The sequence below is a fragment of the Strongylocentrotus purpuratus genome, unplaced genomic scaffold, assembly GCF_000002235.5.
Source record: "Strongylocentrotus purpuratus isolate Spur 01 unplaced genomic scaffold, Spur_5.0 spur5_scaffold_1, whole genome shotgun sequence".
Classification (NCBI taxonomy): domain Eukaryota; kingdom Metazoa; phylum Echinodermata; class Echinoidea; order Camarodonta; family Strongylocentrotidae; genus Strongylocentrotus; species Strongylocentrotus purpuratus.
Window position 1 is genome coordinate 1,102,888 of NW_022145594.1, and position 22,488 is coordinate 1,125,375.

The 22,488-nt window shown below is 35.8% G+C and overlaps 2 protein-coding genes across 3 annotated transcripts in view; one reads left to right on the forward strand and one right to left on the reverse strand.

Moving 5' to 3' along the window:
- Positions 1 to 2,271, forward strand: part of LOC585712 (hormone-sensitive lipase) — a 63,277-nt gene extending 61,006 nt beyond the window's left edge. For both annotated transcript variants that reach the window (XM_003727024.3, XM_785529.5), the window contains one exon: positions 1,749 to 2,271. In XM_003727024.3, coding sequence (XP_003727072.1) covers positions 1,749 to 1,976 — 228 coding nt within the window. In that variant the 3' untranslated portion in view covers positions 1,977 to 2,271. The remainder of the gene's footprint in view (positions 1 to 1,748) is intronic.
- Positions 2,272 to 16,728: 14,457 nt separating this feature from the next.
- Positions 16,729 to 22,488, reverse strand: part of LOC591923 (ras and EF-hand domain-containing protein) — a 43,224-nt gene continuing 37,464 nt past the window's right edge. The window contains exons 13-18 of the mRNA XM_030977405.1: positions 21,821 to 22,237; positions 20,969 to 21,074; positions 20,302 to 20,434; positions 19,186 to 19,382; positions 18,405 to 18,506; positions 16,729 to 17,399 (exon numbers count right to left, since the gene is read on the reverse strand). Of these exons, the coding sequence (XP_030833265.1) occupies positions 17,226 to 17,399; positions 18,405 to 18,506; positions 19,186 to 19,382; positions 20,302 to 20,434; positions 20,969 to 21,074; positions 21,821 to 22,237 (1,129 nt within the window). The 3' untranslated portion in view covers positions 16,729 to 17,225. The remainder of the gene's footprint in view (positions 17,400 to 18,404; positions 18,507 to 19,185; positions 19,383 to 20,301; positions 20,435 to 20,968; positions 21,075 to 21,820; positions 22,238 to 22,488) is intronic.

Below are 22,488 nucleotides of genomic sequence, written 5' to 3' on the forward strand. Positions count from 1 at the left end.
TGGAATAATCACAGCTAAAGTCATGGAGGTGATTCTTTGTTTGCCCTCTTGAAAAGATTACTTCCACCTGTGTTCAAAAGATTGCATCACAGGTCCATGCATGAATAATGTTTACATATCTTTCGTGAGCATGTATCCAGTATGAGTCTCACTGGGTTTTACAATTTTGTTCAAGTGACCTTTATCTGCGCATGCTCAGATTGTATCTACGAACTGGTATATTATCTTTACCCCAGTAATTGCCAAGTACCCATTTTTATGCAATGATGGAGAGTGGCAAATGTTGATTAATTGTCTTGCCAAATGGTGTTATTACCAGGCTAGATTTGAACCCTCAACCCTTGGACTAAGAGCCAAGTAAAGGAACCACCACACAGCCACACAAACTGGAAGTCAAATTTTCATTTTGGCAACACTCCCAAATATTTCATGCTTTTTTTTGCCAATGAAAAAAAAAGTTAAACGATTGTTTCAATGGTGAAGGATATGAAGAAAAATAACATGTTGTTGTCTCTGTGTTAGAGGGGCATTGATATCTACCTGAGATATGAACATCTCATTAGAGTAGTTCTGGGTTTATAGGAAGAAAATAAAAGATTTTTTTCACTCTTATCCTGAACACATTTTTTGAGCACTTAATTTCTTGGGTAGAATCTAGTGAACAGCATGGAAGGGGCTTTGCCAAGATGCTTTTACTTTCTCCAGATTGTAATGAAAGAGAAGGTTGAGTTCTGGGAAGAGGTAAAAAATAAGTTGTGAACGTTATCATTGTTATTATGCGAGGGTGGAAGAACATCAGATTAAACATGTTCCCTGAAAAGCATGCAGATTGTAATTAAGTTATTGCACAAAGCTATCCTTATCCATTTTCTTTTCTATTTTCCTCATTTCTCCTGACAATAAACTGTCTGATTGCCTATATCTGAGAGGCATTGTCTGTCAAGTGAGAGACACTTTGGCTGCCTACTTAGGCAAGAACATTTCTATAGGGCCAATATTGAATTGAGATGAAGTGGGGAGGATAAAGGCAGGACTTGTAAAACAGCATCTTGCGTTAGGGTCGCTTCCATCACAGATGATGCTTCTCACCAATGTGCAATTAACAAACTATTGTTCAAAAAAATTGAAAAAATTGGATGTTACTTCACTTAAGTGCCTAATGATAATAAATAGAGTCTCTGGTCACAGTTAATGCTTCTCACAAATGTGCAATGAAAACTAGTCCTTTATCAAACAGAATGAAGACAGTATAGGTACTCTCAAATTGAATTGCACAAAATAATTACTTTTCTTTGATATTTGTGCAGATGGCATTGTGTTAACAAGTTCCATTGAAATACAAGTACCTTTCACTGAAATAAAACATGAAAATATATTCATGAAGTTTTTAGAAAAACACTAAAGGATTTCATAATTAGTCCTGGCTGCGAGAAAAAGAAGAAAGGATCTGTATACTACAGTACTACGATAGGTGATTGAGCATTTGCTTGTGCAGCCCCAAAACTCTGGAATAACTTGCCATTTGAAGTCAGGAAATCACCATCTGTAAATGTCTTTAAATCGAAACTGATCACACATCTTTTTAATTAACTGTAAATCCAAGCATATCAGGAGCTCTTGTAGCGTAGTAGAATGTATACTTCATGTTGGATAGTTTCTGCGCTCTATAAATGTATTATTATTATTATTATTATTATTATTATTTGATCATGTTTTAATGATTCTCCTTTACTTTGTGTCTCTGACAGGGTTGTGCTTTAGATCCGCTGCTAGATGATTCTATCAGCTTTGCTAAGAAGCTTCGTGGTATGGGCAAGCCTGTGTTCTTAGAGATCGTCAATCAGCTTCCTCATGGCTTTCTCAACTTCTCAACGGTCGGTAAGGAGTGCAAGGAGGCTTCCATGGTGTGTGTGAGGCATATCATGCATGTACTCTACGGTTTCCAGGACAACGATTTTGAGAATTTAGGCGACTGATTTAAAATAGCTAGTGGAGCTACAAATCCAGAGAAAATGTCAAAAAGTCATTCTAAATTGTTTATCATGATGTGTTAGCGTGTGTTGTTTTGATTAGATGAATGTAAACAAAAGTGTAAAAACCTCACTGACAATTGTCATACGGTGGATTCACTAACACAGATATGCCTGAATGGGACTATGTATTCTATTGCCGGCCACAAGTAGACTGATTTATCAATCTTACTTTGCTTATCACTGAGCTACTGTAGGAAACATATTATTATTATATATATTTTTTTCATGGGGGGGGGGGGGGAGAGAGAATGTGAGGGCTTAGTATACCATATGTGAACAAGTGTTTGCTGTAATTGAGTAAGATGGGGTATTAAACACATAGGCATAGGAGCCATGGGAAGACCAGTTGACATCCATACTGTAGTTCTCATTGTACAAGATTTAAGCTGAGACACGCTTAAACCTGAAATTTAGTCAAAGACAACCTCCTTGTGCTATTAAAGCCAATGGTATTCAAGATTTCATCTAACTTGTTGAATTAGAGATTATGATAGGCTAATTACAATCAAGTTTCCTTAATCACCAATTGAATGAAAGGCTTTGCTTGGCCAATCAAAATTGGTGTTTCTTGTGATTTATCAAATGAAGGATTCTGATTAACCAATCAAAATGGATGTTTGGTGTGACTGGTTGAAAGAGAGACTCTGATTAGCCATTCAAAATGGATGCTCCTTTAACTGACCAATCAGCAGAGGTTTCATGAGACGTACGTGTAGTGGAGCTTTGCCAATTTGTAATTTGAGTTTAATCATAACTCAACATCCCCTGTCGTTTGAAGGGATCAGATCCCCACCGAAAAAAGACAAAAATCTTAAACTTTCAGATTATCGTTTATTGTACATTTAGCATTGACCTCACTGCCTTGACATCATTTTTCTCTCATCTGAACAATGAGTTCCTGGGGTGACAAATATTTCTCAAATTTAGAATTTAAATGCAACAAAAACTTCTTCTACTGTCCTTCAACGTAAAAATATTCTAAAGTTTACCCCCGTAATGAGGCACTGCCCCCTTAACCCCCATTTAATATTCCTCCTTTTTGGGGCACAATGCACACACACATATGATTGGTTTTATACTGTACATTGGATATTACTCAGAAGCATATAAAAAGGATGAATTTGCTAAGCAATACAGCTTAGCCTTTGTGGATAGATTTATTATCTTATTTGATATGTAGACATTGTAGATGAGAATCAATATCACTTTATTACAGCTGCCTTGATTATATTTATTTTTTCTCAAGTTTGAAATAAAGACAAATATTTTATATATTTATGCATGCAAGAAAATATTTCTGAATGATACAATCTGTAATTCTATTATATATTCATACTTTTACATTGTGTTTTTCTGTATAATTTGGTTCTGTGAGCTTAAGGGAGAATGTAAACATATTTTCAGCTCTGTAAATTTCATTTTGTTGATTTGTATTAAGAGATGCAAGTACATAATGTATTCTGTTTGAACTTTTGATGATACTTGGGAATGTTTCAATATCTTTTGCAATGTTGTGTTTTGCAGATGAAGCACATACTATTGTGTTCTATTTTTTGGGAGATTTTCTTATTTATTGCCTTAAACCGTGAGCATTTGGTGTACATGTTTATTTTTTTACAAGCAATTATGTTATTCTCATGAATCTATGATTGGCAATATGATTAAAGGCAAATTATTTCTGTAAATGGACCATTTTCAAAATGTATTCGAAAAGCGCCTCAGTACAAACCCTCAAGAAAGATTACCGAGAGTCCTTTTCAGGACTCTCCAATCCTCCCTCTCTCTCATATGGTGCACCCGCAAGCCTACTGTATATTCAAACTTATACACAATTTCTTCAAAACAAGCTATTACATTCACCTGTATATTATTATCTCAAAAGTCAGAATGCAAATTCCATTATTTAGTTGTTGCTGGCCGGACACATATTTTGGCTTGCCCTACCTAGCAACACATACTACATCCAATTTACATTCTGCCTATTGTAACTGGTGAATAGATAGTTTGTACTGAGGCACTTAGGAAAGATGTACCTGTATACATGCATTACATTTGGTAACATTGTGAAAATGGTCTATTTAAACATTTTCAAATGTTGAAACATTTTATTGACAGATGTGTCTTCTTCTTCGTGTTAAATTCTGTTCAATAAGAGACCTTTGCAGGTATGACTCTGCGTTATAAAGGTATATATGTAAACAAAAATGATATTAATTTGAGGATAAAAAATGGCTATTGTGGATAGTTTTGAATAAGTTCTTTGAGACGTTGAAAACTGAAGTACTTGCGACATTGTCCATGTCTTAGACGTGAATTGAACAATTGTCACAGGTAAAGAATTCCTAAGATGCATCAGAAATAATTCATTCACAAAATATACACCATTTTAATGAATTGTTAAACAAAAGTATATATTTCATTCATAAAAACTCACTTCCCCCCTCTTTGAGGAACAGTTTATTATAGGATTTCTTATTTTGTTTGTTCATTCCAGGTATTGGAAGTTTGTGACAGATTCAACTTTGTGATATGAATCGTAACCCCTCCCATGCCTTGCATGGCAAACCCACCCAAGAATAAGAGGGTTCAACATTTTACTTGGACTCAGATTGGCAACAAATTCTTCCTAAAAAAAAATCCTGAAACCGTCATAAGAACAAGTTCATCAATATCTTATTAAAACTCATATTTACTGTCAAACATGCTTTTCAGTGGGTTGTTGGCAAACTTGTACTTATGAGGGTTTCATGAAAAGATGCCTGGCTCCCTCCATTGTACATTTTATTCTAATGTTTTTTATTTATCAACAATTAACAGATAACATTTTCACTCAAAGTCCATATATGAAACTTAGTTCGTTTATTAAAAAAATGCTTGAAATATTGATTTATGGAAGGGATTAAAATCTGGAGTCATTCTAAATCATAGTACACCCTGTCACATACATACACAGGAAGCACGATACACTAGTGTGTACCCATTTGTAAATATTTCATGCACAACTTATGAGTTACATAAAAATTATCTAGTACTTAAGATATTTATGATTTACAATTGCTCACCATAATGTTTATCCATGTATTTGCTATTGGACACACGTGTTACAATTACACGGGGGAGGGGTAGGGAGGGGTAGGGATTGGGGGGGGGGGGGGGGTAAGGAGTGTGTTTTGATTGAATTGCACATGCTACACTGTTTTTTCTTCTAGTTTGTGTTTTTTTTTTGCTAATGATTTTTTTTTTTGATTTTACAGCACCTGCAATTTTGTTTTTGATGAAGAAATTAACCTGCAAGTATTCAGAGATGAAAAGCATTAAAGATGATGATGATGTTGTACATGTTTACTGATTGTAATGAATGATGTATCATGTTTGGAGCCAGAAGGCTGTTAACTCCAATCCTTTCACACAGAGTTAAGATCCTTCTCGCCCCGAGCAGGTGATGTCATGCTCTAACAAACCACCTTGCATTGAATATTTAGAATAGATGCCTCAAAGCCCCACTGTCCAACTTGTAGCTACTTGCTCCCTCTATATAGAAAACAATGCCTAATCGGTGACCATTGGTCCCCCATGATCCTCTTTTTCTTATGTTAATTGAGAGCTGAGTTGATGAGATAACCACCTGTCAGTGACCTTGCAGGGAGGTCTAATCCCTCCTGGCCAAACTAGTGCAGCTGGCCTTTAATGTATGAACTTAACATACTCTCAGTTCAGAGCCAGTTGGGGGTTAACTCAGTGTGTAAGTGCATGAGTTAATGCCCTTCTCGATTCAAACAGACGATTCATCTCTTAAGATATTTCTCTTCTAAAATCATAAAATACACAATTTTTAGTTGAAGTGAACACGAAGTGCAAATCAGTTGGAATGTATTCCATCTGATCATATGGGAATTCCAGTTACCTAGAAGGAAAGCAGAAAAATAAGAGAGATAGATGAAAGTTAGAATCAAATTAGATAAACAAGACAGTTAGGAACGTTTGAGAATTGAGATCTCATGGAAAACTGAACTTTGATAATGGCTTTGTCATTCAACTGTGACATTTTAGGGGGAAACCAATTCTTTTGTTCTACACTGTGTTATCAGTAATGTCCCCCTTTTCTTCTTCTCTTAATTACCTTTTCCATCGGAGCTGTATGATGTTTTACAGGTCCTCTAATAAATGATAAAAAACATAATTAATGACAAAAAAGTATATAGGTATATATTTTAGTAATTGTATGTGTTACAATTACTTGAAAAGTTGGCAAACAAACATCACAGGAATATTTGTAATTTGCCATTTTGATATTTTGTGAATTTTAACTTCAAAAAGTCTTATTAATTTTGATTCATCTGGTTTTGTTTAAACTTTCTCAAATTTGTTCCACTCAATTCTGTGCATTATTCAATGCAATTTTGAACTTACTTTGTCAACTATATTTTCTATTGTGCAAACAATTGATATATGAAATGGAATAAATTCAAATCAATCAATCGATCAATGTCATATCTCAAGATTGGATTGCTGTGATAGTGCAGCAGATACGTACTTTCTATTCTTTTAAGAAGTACAAAACTGAAAGTGAAGTGAGTTAATGATTATGATTTCCGATGTAAATTCTAGAAGCTGCAATTATCACAAATGATTGTTTAATGATGACTGTTAATGATACTATTAAACATTTCGTCCTTGTTTTCACGAAGTGACGGTAGTGAGGAAAATCGTAACGCAAAGTGAATGCAATTTTTTTTCACTACCGTCACTTCGTGAAAACAGCGAGGATTTGTGGTATCTTATGGTCTATATTTGATGGGTGTGTTTCCACCGAGGCATTTTATTTAGTGCGTTAACACTAATGAGTAGCCAGCTTCTCCACACAATGCCTTTTATTTTCCTTACAGAATGCATGCAGCCCTCAGATAGTGTGAACACTCCTTACATGTAGAGGTAGCATGGCAACATGGAATTAAATTAGATCAGTGTAAACACACCCAATCACACGGATCAGTGTTTCGATATGTACAGTGTATATACCCATTTGTCTTTCTTTGATTGTGATGTGATTGTACACGCAGTAGAACGATTCATCTACTGGCTGTCAATGGAGTATTATATCAGATGTGAACAGGGCTATATTGTTTCTAAGCCTAATGTGAATGAAGCTGTGTTCCCACTGTCAGTAACCTCATATATTTGCAATTGCTAAGATCCACAGCTTGGAGCCAGAAGGGCGTTAACTTTGTGTTATATTATATGGGTTAATACGTTTCTGGCTCCAAACAGACTACATGCAATGTACAGTTAACAACTAAGTTATTCTGTATTTTTAAAGAATGTGAAAAATTGATTTTTTTTTTTTTTTTTTTTTTTTTTTTTTTTTTTTTGTCCAGATTTATACTTCTTGAGAATGTAACATGTTAAAGCTTACATCTTAAATTTTTCAACAAATAGGCCATTTTCGTAATGTAACCAAATTTAATGCATACGTCTTTGTGAAATGCCTCAATACAAATTATTTCATTCACTTGATAAGAATAATAGTATTTCAATTGTCAGAATGCAAACTGCATATATTAAGTGTTGCTAGGTAGGTCAAGCCATAATGTTTGTCCAACCTGACAACACTTAATATATGCAGTTTGCATTCTGTCTATTGAAATACTATTATTCTTATCAGGTGAATGAAATCATTTGTATTGAGGCATTTCACAAAGACGTATGCATTAAATTTGGTTACATTACGAAAATGGCCTATTAGTTGCTAACTGTATATGTGTCATCAACATTCGTTTGGATGGTAGAAATACTTCATAACAATCCAATACCCTTACCAATGATTGATCAACTACAAGTATTCTCAACTGTTTACTGGCAGTGGGAATACATCATGAAATATTCAATAAAATGAATACAAGCCTACTCTCTCACCTCTCCCTACTTGAGATTGCCCAAACTATTATCATTCCATAGAGCCTGTTCCCATAGCAACGATGCTCATTCATGGTATGGATGAATGTGGTCTATTGATGATGCACAGCCAAATCTATCGAGCAGTAAGAGCCTTACTATACCCTAGTCATTCTAGCAAGACCAGTGTCTGATAGTCAGTAGACTGAACAAAGAAAATGGCATTACCCTGAATTACCCTGATTCTCCCTGATTCTCCCTGATTCTCCCTGATTCTCCCTGATTCTCCCTGATTCTCCCTGATTCTGTCGATTTGTTGTTCCCCATATTCCAGAGGGCATTCAGAATTTGTACGCGCTGGCGGACGGTGCTATAGCTGCCTATTGACATCAACAGAATATGGCTCTTACGCAGATGGCATGTTCCGATAACTACATTGGCGGGAACGTGCCCCTTTAAGGCGCGTTTAGATATGTTGCAGTAAACCGCCACAAAAAAATGTGACACATTTTTACATGTAAATGAACGGCAACTGCAGATATTCACTTTGATAGCTCCATGTTACATAATACAGAAATGTTATTCTTTTGGGCAATTAAGCATAACACTTTTGGAATTAGAATTCAATCCCAAGATTGAATGAATGTATTAAGCAGGGAGAGAGTGGTAGGTTTGTCTTTATACTTGATGGGAAGTGGGGGTTTCTTTTTTATTTCTTTTTCCTTGTCTGTTTTTTTTCTTCTTCAATCCAGATGAAATTATTGTCACTTGAATAAAAGTCACTGAATAAATTATGTTTATTTGTCATGTCATTTTGTTGTCTTGTGTCCAAGTCTTGCAACTTACACATGTGACCATGATCTTTGTTTTGAAATAATGCGTGTATAATTGTGAAGTACATCCGCTTCATGCAAGAGGTTTTGTTAAAACATATTTGCAATGATTATTGCTAGGATGCCTGTATGACTTAAAGGTAAAGACCAGTTTTGGAAGCGCCCCCCTCTCAAAAAATGGAATGGAAGCTCGTATTACCACAATCATGTGAAAGAATATGTTTTGACTAATACATAATGATAATAATTTGCTGGGAAACCGCCTACTAATTGATATATTTGGTAAATTAGTTTTTTCTATTTGGACGTGATAGATATAACGCATGTGTCGCGCACGTGTGCGTAGTCCCATATACATTTTTTTGTGTACAGTGCTTGTAACTTTACGAAGACTGGGCCAAATTTCTTATCATTTTGATGATTCCAGAACCTGCAGCTAGTACAAACCAATGCTTATATGCTAGATTATCAACCTTTTCTAATCGGTTCCACAACGTTTCTTTCACAATGCAATCGCATGACCAGAACTCAACCGTATCTTTAAAATTGTTATCAAGAGAAAATAGAAATTCATGAGTTTTTAAAGTATAGAGCAAATGGGAGGCGACATCACAAGGTACGTCAGAGTTGCCAATTTGTATTTGATTAATATCAACTTTCAAAATTCTTTATCGGATTTAGCTCGAACTGTCATTGATCTCTTGCTCCCAAATAACATAATATGAAGGTGATGGACTTCCTCTTTGATAGCATCATTTACGTTTGACACAGTAAATCACCTCAAACTGATTAAAAAAAAGATTAAACAAGTGATCAGGCACATGCTTAATTGAGAGCTGATTTGATGAGATAACCACCTACAAGTGACCTTGCAGGGAGGTCTAATCCCTCTATGCAAAACTATATAGTGCAGAGGGGCTTTAAAATGAATTGAAAATAGAGATGAAAATATTAGGTGTGGCCGAGTGCAACATGCAGTAGGCCATGCAGTAGACCCTCACACATACATGCAATTAACATACACAAACGTGAAGCTAACTATTGAATGCTTCTGCCTTTAAAAAAAATTATTATTATATTTTTGTTGGTGCCGATGTAGTTATTTTAAGGTGAGCCATGCTATACACTGGACGTGCAGATAGCTGGGCTTATTGTATATTCTAAAGGCTGATATGTGTTGATATGAGGGGGATGCCATGTTGCTCTAGCTGCCTTACTCAGCACCCTTAGGCAATCAATAAACAACCTTGATCGAGAGAGAAAGAGAGAGAGAGAGAGAGAGAGAGAGAGAGGGAGGGAGGTGGAGCGGGAGAGAAAGAGAGAGATAGAGCAAGGGCGAGATGGGATGGGAGATGAAGCGTGTGTGTGAGACAGAAAGCAAGAGAGAGTCAGAGAAAGACAGACAGAGAGATCGAGAGAGAAAGAGAGAGAGAGAGAGAGAGAGAGAGAGAGGGGGAGGGAAAGGGGGGGGGGGGGGGTGGAGGTCTAGAAGAGACAATTTCATATATTTCAGATCAGGCGAATGAAATAGAATGTGGCCGAGGAGTCGATTCAAACTGTAGAGGGCGCTATAATGCTAATTTCCATAGAGATACTAATACAGGATTTCTTTGCTAATAGCATGAACTTTTTTCTTATGCCCCAATGTTATGTAATGTATTTTGGAACAGTGTAATAATATATACATGAATGATGGAATGAACAAAAATATTTTGATAAATTTATATTGTGTCTTTGATATTATTAAACATTCAACAGAAGAAAAAATGGTTATAGGAAGTTCAAGAGTGCGCCCCTCCCTTATGGCCCATTTCTTATAAGTACCATTTTACTTTTGTGAGTTAGGGTTGAAAATCTCTTTATAACATGATGGAAACCAGCATTATAAATATTGGTTTGACAATGGCATACAATTCCTTTTAAAATAATCTTCTAATGTGATAACTATGATTCGTAGATTAATTTTGTGTTAATTGGTGCACAAATTTATTTTGTATTATTTCACAATGATTGATCTTTTCTTTATTTAAAAAAAATGATTATTCTGGTAATGCTCAGGGTGTTTTATTCATATGATATCATTCTAAATCATAATTGGTGTATGTTCATAGTTGATAGTCAAGTTCCGTTTTTCAGACCGCAAATGCCTTCAAAGCGCATGGTTATTGCCCTTATTCTAATCCATGACATTTCTAGTGCCCTTTTAGGACCTAAAATTACTATGAAGGTAATTTTAGACCCCAAAATGTGTGAAGTTTAACCAATACGATCATTCCAATTCAGCTCAACTTTCAAGAAAAATATGATGACCGTTAATTAATTAATTAATAATAATACATGGGCCGGGTGGTTGTGCGTAATATTTTGCATCACGAAAAAGCCAACAAAAAGCCAACATCGGCGTTGGCTGAAATACAACGTAAAAGGCACTACCAGTATTTCGTTTTTTCAACGGCTGGTACAAATTATCATATATTTGTGGTGGTACACAAATATTAGAAATAGTTATATTTATGGATATTTCAGCCGTCTCTGAACCGATTTTGATCAAACAAAGATGATTTTGTCACTTAAATTGATGTTCTTTCAAATTTGACACTCAATTTTTCATTATCTCACAAAAAATTGTTTTGTGTAGCGCCCTCTGCAACAGAACTCAACTATTCCATGCAGATTCACATACCAGAAATAAGAAACAAGGACAAAGAGTATTGATGACATAAGAAGACTTTTTATTCTCTGAAATAAAGCTATGATTGCACATTTAAATATTATAGCTCTCTAAACAAACTGAATGAATTCATAAAGCTTTGAACATATAATTGATGAGATTCAAAATCTACACAAACAATGATTACTTGAATACAGTGTATATTTCATTCAACGATTAGATATAGGAAAGGCACTGTATGAAGGCAAAGTTAACTTGGTATATTGCTGTTTGGTCTACAACCAGTTTGTCTATTCCCATATGGTCTACTATTTGATTGATTTGATTTGATTTTTATTTGATTCCACTCAAATATCCACAAATTAAAATGACATATATTAGATTAGATATAGTAAAGGCACTGTATGGAGACAAAGTTAAATTGGTATATTGTCGTTTGGTCTACAACAAGTTTGTCTACTACCAATTAGTCTACTATTTGATTGATTTTATTTTGATTTTTATTCATTTCCACTCAAATATCCACAAATTAAAATGACATATATAAACCATATACCGGTAGTATTACAATATATAATAGAAAAAATGAATTATACAAGTAACAAAATACTGATAAGTATGTACAAAATAAAATAAGTTTACAGAGTGAATTTAAGTTTGAGAATGAGACAAAATATTTTATATTGCTTGATTTAACTGAGAGGGGAAAAAAGGGAATCTCAGAAAAGCTAGGCTTGTTGAGCAAGATTCCCAGTATAAATTAAGTACTACTAGACCATCCACATGGTCTCATAATCATTTTGTCTACTTCTCATTTGGTCTAATGACCATTTACGCTCATAGTCATTTGGTCTATTGTTCATTTTGTCTACCATCCATATAGTCTAATAATCATTTAATCATAAATAATCAAATGAATATTAGACCTTATGAATGGCAGACGAAATGGGCATTATACAAACTGGAAATTAGACCGACCAGCAATTAGACCAAATGAACAATAGACCAAATGGAAATTGGACCAAATGATGAGCAGACATAATGATTATTGGACTAGTTGTAGATCAAGCTGTTATATATAATAAAACCGCTCAATTCACAATCTTAAAGGTAATACAAAGTTTTGGTATGGGGTCATGAATTTGGTTCAAATGAACATATTGGAAGCATATGCGATCCTACAATATTCAGTGATCGTTGTCGCGGTTGAAATACAGTCTAAAGTGATGAAATTGTAAATAATACGCTCTTTATGTTGTCAAGGTCAAGATATTAATTAAACTATAAAACAATGTTTCTTGACTAAAATCGACTGATTAGCTATTCCCGTTTGGAAGGCGCTCAACAAACTGAGCACATTAATGACACTACCGGAATGTTTCTACTATATATACGTCTCTACTTAACACAATCATTACACAATCTAAACAAATGACCAAACATCACCAACGCCACTATGCCTCAATATAAAGATAATTATTGATAACAAAGTGCATTTCAATAATGAAGTAAAAAATAGAAGTAATGATATAGCCATGGACCAATCCCTGACACACTCAAATCAAAACAACAAAAGCTATAAAAAAACATGCAGATTACTCTTCGCAGAACATAACTTTCAATAAGTAGAAATGATTGTTATTTTATACTGTATGTCAGTGATAGCGAATGGGAAATATTGATTCAAATATTGGAAAGAGAATGTTGATTTCATTCATGATACAATACAGTACTGGTATGATTAGGTAGATTTCAAGATTTAATTTTCATAATTACAAAATACCTTTGGGAAATTGTACACAAACCACCTTAATGCCCCACTGCACCACTTAGAGCTACTTGCGCCCTCTATATAGCAAACAATGCCTAGTCGATGCCTGTTAGTCCCCCATGATCCTCTTTTTCTTATGTTAATTGACATCTGATTTGATGAGATAACCACCTGACAGTGATCTTGCAGGGAGGTCTTATCCCCCCTAGCCAAACTAGTGCAAACCACCTTTAAACAAATGCTGTGTATTTCCAATGCTTATGGTACACTTTAGCAACATTTCAAACCTATGAACTTTTACAGTACAAGAACATGTAATACATGTATTATTTTTAACTCAAACACCACAAAAAAAGGATCTTTTTTGTTGTTGTATAAAAACAGATTTAAGGCACTAGTTGTGAACTTTTGTAAAGGTAGAATAATGTCCATTTGAATCAGATCCTAAACATTCAACACTTAAACTCACATATAACTTAATAAGTGAATACTAACTCATACTTCCTATCCATTTCAGTTCTCATCCAAATTTTACATGAGTTTGTCTTCCAATTTCCAGAAAACAAGACACATTATTTGGTAGATACTGGATTCCATAGCAAATGTCAACATGTATGGGTAATTTAAGGCTCTCTTCATAATTGAAACGAAAGTCCATTCAAAGTGTGTGTAACTTTCATATATTAGTACATAGTTATTCTACACTTTATAAAATATACTTTCAACAGTTTCTCATAAAATTATTGTTTGTACAAGATTACTCAGCTATGTGATAAACACACAGCACTTAGAGGTACTATGTCCCTTTTGCAACCAACCTCAAATTCTGTAGAACTTTGCAGGAATTATGAATATGTCATGTATGTCCTATGTGTGAAATCTAAACGTTAGCAGTGTCCTCATATTTAAATTATGCAAGGAAACCCGTTTACTTGCTACACTTCACTGTCAGACACTATTGAGTGACTGACTGGCTTTTTTCCTTATTTGGTAATAACATACATGAAAAGAGTTGCAAAGGGTACATGAGCATTTGTCTACATCAATAACCCACTTCTTGTAATGGCCAAGATTAAACTGATTGAATCTTTGCGCAGCATAAAACGTATGACCATTCGGTACAATTGTCTGAGAATCAAGACTATTACTTTTGGGCTCTATAGCCCTAAAGTCAATTTGACAACAAATAGTCGTTATTTTCCCACTTGAAGACATTTTCAAGCCCCATCTTTTTTAGGGAAGTTCTAAATTAGTATTATCTTTCAAATGCAGTTGGAATTTAACTTTTTCATTTTTTTTGGCCTGCAAATGGGACATAGTACCTTTAAGTAGGAATGTTTTAACTTCTAAACATTGAAAATATATTCTCCATTAATCACATAACAAATCAATTTAAAAGAAAATACATACAGTTCACAACTAAATTATTCATACCCTAACTAAGTTTTGTAATGTTTTAAGTTTGTGAAATATTGATTTGTCCTGGTTTGGAGTTCTTAAGAAAAGAATGTAACATATTAAAAGTTTACATCTAAAAGTATTCAACAAAGGTCCCAATTCAACCACTCCACCTTTCTTTGCTGTGTTATGAAAAACACAAAAAACATCAAATTTACGAGGGGTATGAATAATTTAGTTGTTAAATGTATATACCGGTACCTTTAAAACTTGCACAATTAAAAAAAACAATGAGAAAAGAGGTTACAGGCCATAAACTCTGGAAGAGACCAGTTTTGTACACAATTCTAAAACAACTGTTATGTCAGAATACCTGTGACAAGCTTTTGAGGTTGGCAAGAGCACATTTTGAACACAAAACATGCATACAATTTCAGCATGTAATACAAATGGATTCTTATAGAAGCAAGGACACTTAATCTTTCATAAGGCTTGTAAACAAGAAGCGAATAATATCAATATAATTAAAAAATGTATATATAAATATAATAATACATTACAGATAATCAGAAAAATAGGACTGTTCTACAGCTTATGTTAGGGCTTATTGTCTGATGGCAAATGCTGCAGTGCAATAAGAAAGATTTTTCATCGCGAGTGCTTAAACAACAAACTCCCTAACACAACTTATGAATACAAACGCTACAACAACACTCATCTACATGCACATGTATCTAATATACACAAGTATAATATTATCATCAATAATAACTACATGATAAAAATATTCAAGGAAAATATTCAAGGAAACTATGTAAAACCCTGTTTGTAACACTCAGTCTCTACTCAACAAATTTATTCCCCCAAAAAGGAAAGAGCAATGGTTGAGTGCACTGTAGAGAGTTCACTGAACAGACTTTCCAATGAGACAAACAACACTCCCTTATTTTCTCTAGATTATATACTCTAAGTATCTGCTATTCCGGCAGAGTAGCTTCTAAACCACTTATTGATGCAAATGGATGATAATATTCCACTACCTCCAACTATTATATATTAAGATATGCAACTACAGAGACAGAAATAGACCTTTGAAATGTAAATCACTGTCTCTTCCTCATATTGAATCAAGGTCCAGTGACACAAAGACGTAACTCCATATTTTGCTGAAATGAGTATTTGATATCAAAATGTTCAGAAAAATGTGGGCTTTCCAGGAAACACAAAGACTTAACTCCATCCAACACCCTATTGAAGTCAATAGCTAGTGAAACATAGACTTAAGGCCTAAGTGATCAATGACACATGAACCACCTTTTTCTCAAAATGGAGTTACGTGTTTGTGACACTAACCCCTCGGAATGAACCACATAGAGAAGGCACACCCTGGCAGTAAATAAGACTCTCTGATTGGATGACATGATTATTGTAATCAAACATAATCAGGAGACATCAGTCTCTGACATTATCTAATCCTTTTATATATAAATGTAATGCTTCCTGGGAGAAATTTCAATTATTTAAACATATTTGTGGCTTACACCCAGTAAATAAGATCGATTGATCGATCTGTATTGAAAAAAAATACAGATCGATCAATCAATCTTATTTACTGGGTGTAAGCAACAAATATGTTTAAATGATCTAATCCTTATCTTAACACATTGACTGCTGGAACCAGACGGCTCCTGTATTAAAGTCTATGGGATTGAGAGAATTCAGTAGTCAAAGGGTTCGCACATAAAACTGTGCATGTCTTTAAAGTGACTTTAACACTCTCTCTGCCGGCTACATCTAACTTTGGAACATGCAACTGAACGCTTTAGTGGAACTTTGTTATATGAAATATGTAATAGTATTTGTCTATGAACCAAATTAATGAAGAAACCAGAAATTCAGTCCCGAGCCCCCTGGTATAAAGAGATGTGATTGATCCAAACCAATGGCAAGTCCTCTAATCAATCGCAAGTTTGCAGTCTTTATGTAAATAGTTTCGCAAATAAGTGCTGATTAATATCAAATCTTTATAAGACGGGGTCCTGGACATGAGAAGGGCATCTATCCTCACAAAGACCCTTCATGATTATATCATGCACAACCATCATTCTATGTTGTTCCTTTACATCTCCATACATCTCCATAAGTATATCAGCACAACAGTCTGCTTAAAGCTTTCCTTATTTTTGAGTGTGAACACGTTCTGACGTAAATCTCACAAAGACTCCTCACTTTTATACCAATCAACCAAGCAGAAACATGATTCTAAGATGACTCGCAGCATCATTTCCTTCTTTCTCCATCAGTTACATCACGACAATCCATTAGCAATCCAATGACATGAGCGCTACACAAGAACCCACTATTATTACTATTATTATTAAAACGCTCTTCTTGAAATAGTGAGAACAGCAGCCACCGTCACACCTCACAAAGACTCTCTCAATTATTGGATGACATGGCTATTCCAATTATTCCAAGAGGCACAATTCTAAGACGTCTCGCAGCATCGCTTCCTTCCTTCTCCATCAGTTACATCACGACTATTTTAAACGCTCTTCTTGAAGTACCGGTAGTGAGAACAGCATCCGCAGTCAAATCTTCCAAAGACTCTTCCAAGAGGCATGATTCTAAGACGACTCACAGCATCGCTTGCTCCCCTCTCCATCATCATTTGTGAGGTTGAGTGAGTTCTGGATCTCTTCATCTTCTTTGAGTAATAAGAGCTTGGACATAGAAGTGAATGCCTCAGTCACATTAGAGCCGGATTTAGCACTCACTTCGTAGAAGTCACATTTATAGGACTGAAGAAGGAGAGAGAGAAAAAAATATATACGACAGCTAAAATATGTACATAGTCAAACAAAGTGCTAAAAGAATCTTGAATTCGTCATTTCTCTATCTTTGAAGTACAATGTACATGTGCTAGTAGAATGTACTTCACTTGAAATCTACTGAGGACCCCAAATAGAATAATGATAGTACAACATGACTTTCATTTATTATAAGTGTTTCGGGCAGATTTTTCAATGTCTAAAAATACTTCTAGAACACATGGGATAAATTCTGGTTTCTTGGCTGGAGTTTGTTAAAACATCATCTAAAGTAGAATATCACCTTGCACGACACAAAAGCAACTAGATTTAAAAGCAGACCTGAGCCTACTAGAAAAAAGATAACAAATAGACGAGACAAATACGACTGCATCTCCTATATGCCTCCGCCCTAAATTATTCATGACATATCACGATGCAAACAAAAAGTCTATAATTAAATGCCAACTGACAACTATGATCTTGACCTACTAGCCTCAAAATGTAATTGGACCATCTTTCTAAAGTAATACTGCCACCATGTTTGGATATTGAGACAGCAAAGCTAAAAACCTTTAATTTCAGAAATTTAACTCTGTGACCTTTGACCTACTTACCTTAAATCTTATGAGACTATCTTCCTATGTTGATACATACTATCATCAGGTTTGAACCCCATATCTCTAGTGGTTCTTAATATATCGCAATAGCAATGCTAAAACCTTAAGCTTAAGAAATTGACCTCTGTGACCTTTGACCTATGTATCTAAAATCTTATCAGTTCATCTTCCTATGTTGATTCATGCTATCACCAAGTTTGAGCCTCATATCCCTAGTGGTTCTTGAGATATTGGGATAATGAGAAAGCGGGACAGACAACCAGTGGGCGGAGGCATGTAAAGACACAGCATCAGATGTTCCTGCACTGTTTTCAGACAGTTTAAGGAATCGATCAACTCCAGCCAGCCATCCAGGTCATACATCCCAAGGGCTTACCTCTGACAAGCTATGACCCACTTCCTCTTTGATCTGTCTATCCTCCGTACAGTCACACTTGTTGCCTAGCAACATCTTCACCACATGACCATCTGTAGTCTCCTGCAAGATAGAAACACTCAATCAGTTTTCTTCATTTTCATCTCAATTTATATCTTTTTGAGTTTCAAATATACATTTACATAGAGAGGAATAAAATAACATGGGGGGGGGGTACAACTACTGTTTAAAGTACTCCGTATGAGGTATCATAAATGTACAAATCACCACCATTAATATACGAACACAAATGAAACGTATCAATGGAACTTCAATATCAATGCAAATCAAACTTTTATATTTAAATAGTGGTTGTTAAAGGCATTGTTTTTAAAACAACGTTTCAAGTTTTACAATTCTGAGATGCATGGCCCTACGTGCTATCAGTGTCTGTGATATGGTTGTTATAAAAAACTGTTGGGAAAACGGTTTCTAAACTTTTGAATTCCATGCCATCATAAATATCTTGATAATCAAACATGCGATTAGCTTGTAAAAGTCATCATGATGGAGATTCATTCTGACCTAAAGGTTTATAAGTATGATTGCATCATGATCTAAATCAAGGATTTTGTTTAAGAATCAGAGGCAAAGTTACCTAATACCTTTAAAGGAAAAACATTATTATACCACTAAAGTTTATTCTTGACAACCGTAATGTCTAAGACCAAATAATGATAAAATCAACATATCGTTTACATTGTTCTTATTTCTTTTAAGATCTTTCACATTGGGCATTTACCTCGATACTGTTCATCCAGTTTCTGATATTGAGAAAAGATGTTTCTGATGTGACATCATAGAGAATCACAATCCCATCAGCCTTCCTGAAGTAATGCCTTGTGATGGATCTGAATCTCTCCTGACCGGCCGTGTCCCAGAGCTGCATGGCTACGATGCTACCACACACTGAGAGAGACTTCACCTGAAAGTCAACACCTGTTAATAGGGGGAGAGCAGAGAGAGAGAGAGAGAGAGAGAGAGAGAAAGAGAGAGAGAGAGAGAGAGAGAGAGGTAGAGAAAGAGAGAGGTAGAGAAAGAGAGAGAGATAAAACATAACAACAACAACTCAGTTCAGTTCTGTTTATTAAAAAACACATGGCATAGCAATCATGACGAACAAACATGATCCAAATTGAGACCCCAAAAAGCAATGCTTGTGAGTGGGGCCTAGTGTTCTAGGCTTAAATTATACACAGCTACCACCTAAATTATTCATACCCTTTTAAAGTTTCATACTATTTTAAGTAGGTAAAAAATATAATCGTCCAAATTTATGTTTCTTGAGAATGTGACATATTAAGGCTTACATTTAAAAGTATTAAACAAAGACCTTAATTCAACCAGTCCACCTATCCTCAAGGGGTATTATGATTTAGTTGGTAACTGTAAATATTTAGGATTTGGGTTAGGCTCGTCATTGCTTGGTTCGTTAGGTAAACTTTGGTTGGCATTTCAAATTGACCTGGAGCAATATTTGGCGAAGCAAGCCACTATAATATTTCAGAGATTTGGTAAGGAGAAAAATAGATAAAGGAAGAGATAGCGATGCAGAGAGAGAGAGAAAGAGAGAAAATAGAGAAAAGAAAGAGAGAGAGAGGGGAAGAAACCAGACACAGATACAACTAGCCAGGAGTGTCAAGTCTGACAGATATGAGTGCTAAACAAGATTATTACAATTATTATTATTATAAGTCAAGTAGAGAAATAAAGTGCGCTAGCAAAGTATATATGTGTGTGTGTGTGTGTGACAGAGAGAGAGAGAGAGAGAGAGAGAGACGGACGGATAAAGAGGGAGGGAGACGGAGAGAGAAAGAGGGAGGGAGACGGAGAGAGAGAGAGAGAGAGCACTACTCACCTATTGTAGCACTGAATGAGTCTGTGAATGTGTCTGTACAGAACCTATGAATGATGCTCGTCTTCCCTACTCCAGAGTCTCCTACAAACACCACCTTATACAGTCTCTCTGGGGTTCGGTTCGCTGCTACCAGCTGTAACTTACAATCAAACACAAACAATTCAATCATCTCTTCATCAGCTAAAACCCGTTCAGTACAAATCAGGACCCATATTCTTAAAACCTTGAGCAACAACAGTTTTCAAGAAACTGAAGTAAGTTTTGAAGTACTGTACACTTCTCTTTATTCTAATTAAAATTCTTTTGTCATGAATTGTGAAAGTTTGATTGGTATGTTATAGCATCCGTAGAAAGGTTTATAGCTAGTGGCAGTGTGCATGAGCTTCACCTTCGCACCGCCCAGCCGGCTGGTGACTTTTTTTGCATTTGGGGGAGTGCGGAATCTCCTTTGAAATTTGGCGCGCCGTTCATGACTTAGCATCACGCTTACTTCCTGTGGACGTATATCGTCAAGTAAAATCTAAAAGATTTCTATCTGTAGTCCAGGCAAGTGTATAACTACGTTAAAACGCATGATCAGTGGACTTGACGCTGTTCTCGTCCACTCAATCTAAAATTCTGTAATGACAGGTTACTTTAAACAGTGCACATCTGTAGTGAGACATACCTTCTTGGCTTCAGCTATAGCCTGGTCTATGGGTGTATGAGCTCCTACTGGTTCAGCTCTCTGGCCCTCTGGACTACTGCTTGGTGTGGGCTCGCTACGCTCAATACTGAAAGAGAACATCATAATTGAGAAGGCTGTTTGGATGGATAGAAAGCACACACGTACACACTGCAAGAATCAGTCTGCAAGTCTTCAACTGTGAAGGAGGTAGACTTAACCCCAAGAAGAAGAAGCAGATTGTTTTTGGAAAGGGGTAACCCAATCTCCAAAATTTAAAAAATACTCAAATATGGAGGCATTTTGCAGACCTACATATACGAGACTCAAAAAAATCATACTTGAGTCTTAAATTAACAGTTCTGGGGGGCGTTTCACAAAACTTGTCATCAGTGACAAATGACAGTTTTTGTTATAAGCTACTGAAATCCTTGCTTCTGATTGGTTATCAGCAGATTTGTCACTGCTTTTTGTAATCCTATGATATATTAGTGCATAGAGAGCTATGATTAACTCCTTGACTACTGACTTTAAGGGAAACAAAAAATGTGGTCTCTCTATACACGTGGTAACTAAAGCAGGTTTGACTGTAACTCATGTTACTCAAATAAAGAAACATTTTGTGACTTTAAAGCCCCACTGCACTACTTGTAGCTATTTGCTCCCTTTACCGGTATATAAAAAAAACAATGCGTAAGCGGTGCATGTTGGTCCCCAATGATCCTCTTTTTCTTAATATGTTAATTGGGAGCTGAGTTGATGAGATAACGACCTGTGAGTGACCACGCTGGGTGGTCTAATCCCTCCCGGCCAAACTAGTGCAGACAGGATTTCATAGGTGATGCATGTACTTACGGACTGGACTTGGTTTCTCCGACCACCTGCCTATTGAAAGCCTTTCTCTTGTCACCTGCCGACGCCCTATCGGTCGACGCCCTACTGGCCGACGCCCTATCAACCGATCTCCTCCTGACGACCTCACTCCCTCCATCAAACTCATCCTCTTCCACCTCATCATAGACGACCCTCTCCGTGTGCGACGTCAGCCCCGATGACAGCAACCCGCTGCTCTCCAGGAAGGCATCGTCGACCTCACACTCCCCGTCATCATCGTACATGAAGCTTTGACTGAGCTGGAGATGATGGGCGAGGTCCCTTGAGAAGGTTCGACCGTGTATGCTGGGACGCTGGACACTGTGACGACTACTCCTACGACTAGATCTACCCCCGTCTAGAGAACTACTCCCTACTATGTGCTCTCCTCCGTCCCCCCTAAGGTTAATTGGCAAAGAAAAAGATGAACATCGTTTTGGAGAGTGATCTTAAATTCCATTTTACAGTGCATTAATCATGGTATTGTACCAATTGCTAGGACATGTATTTCATTTAAAGAGGACTGTAACTAAGTACTTGACATTTTTCAATCAAAATCTGTAGAACACATGTCAATTTGTATCTAAATTCTCTTTGAAATCTAGTTTATATCTTAACTACCAAAATAATGTAAATGACCTTTTAATTTG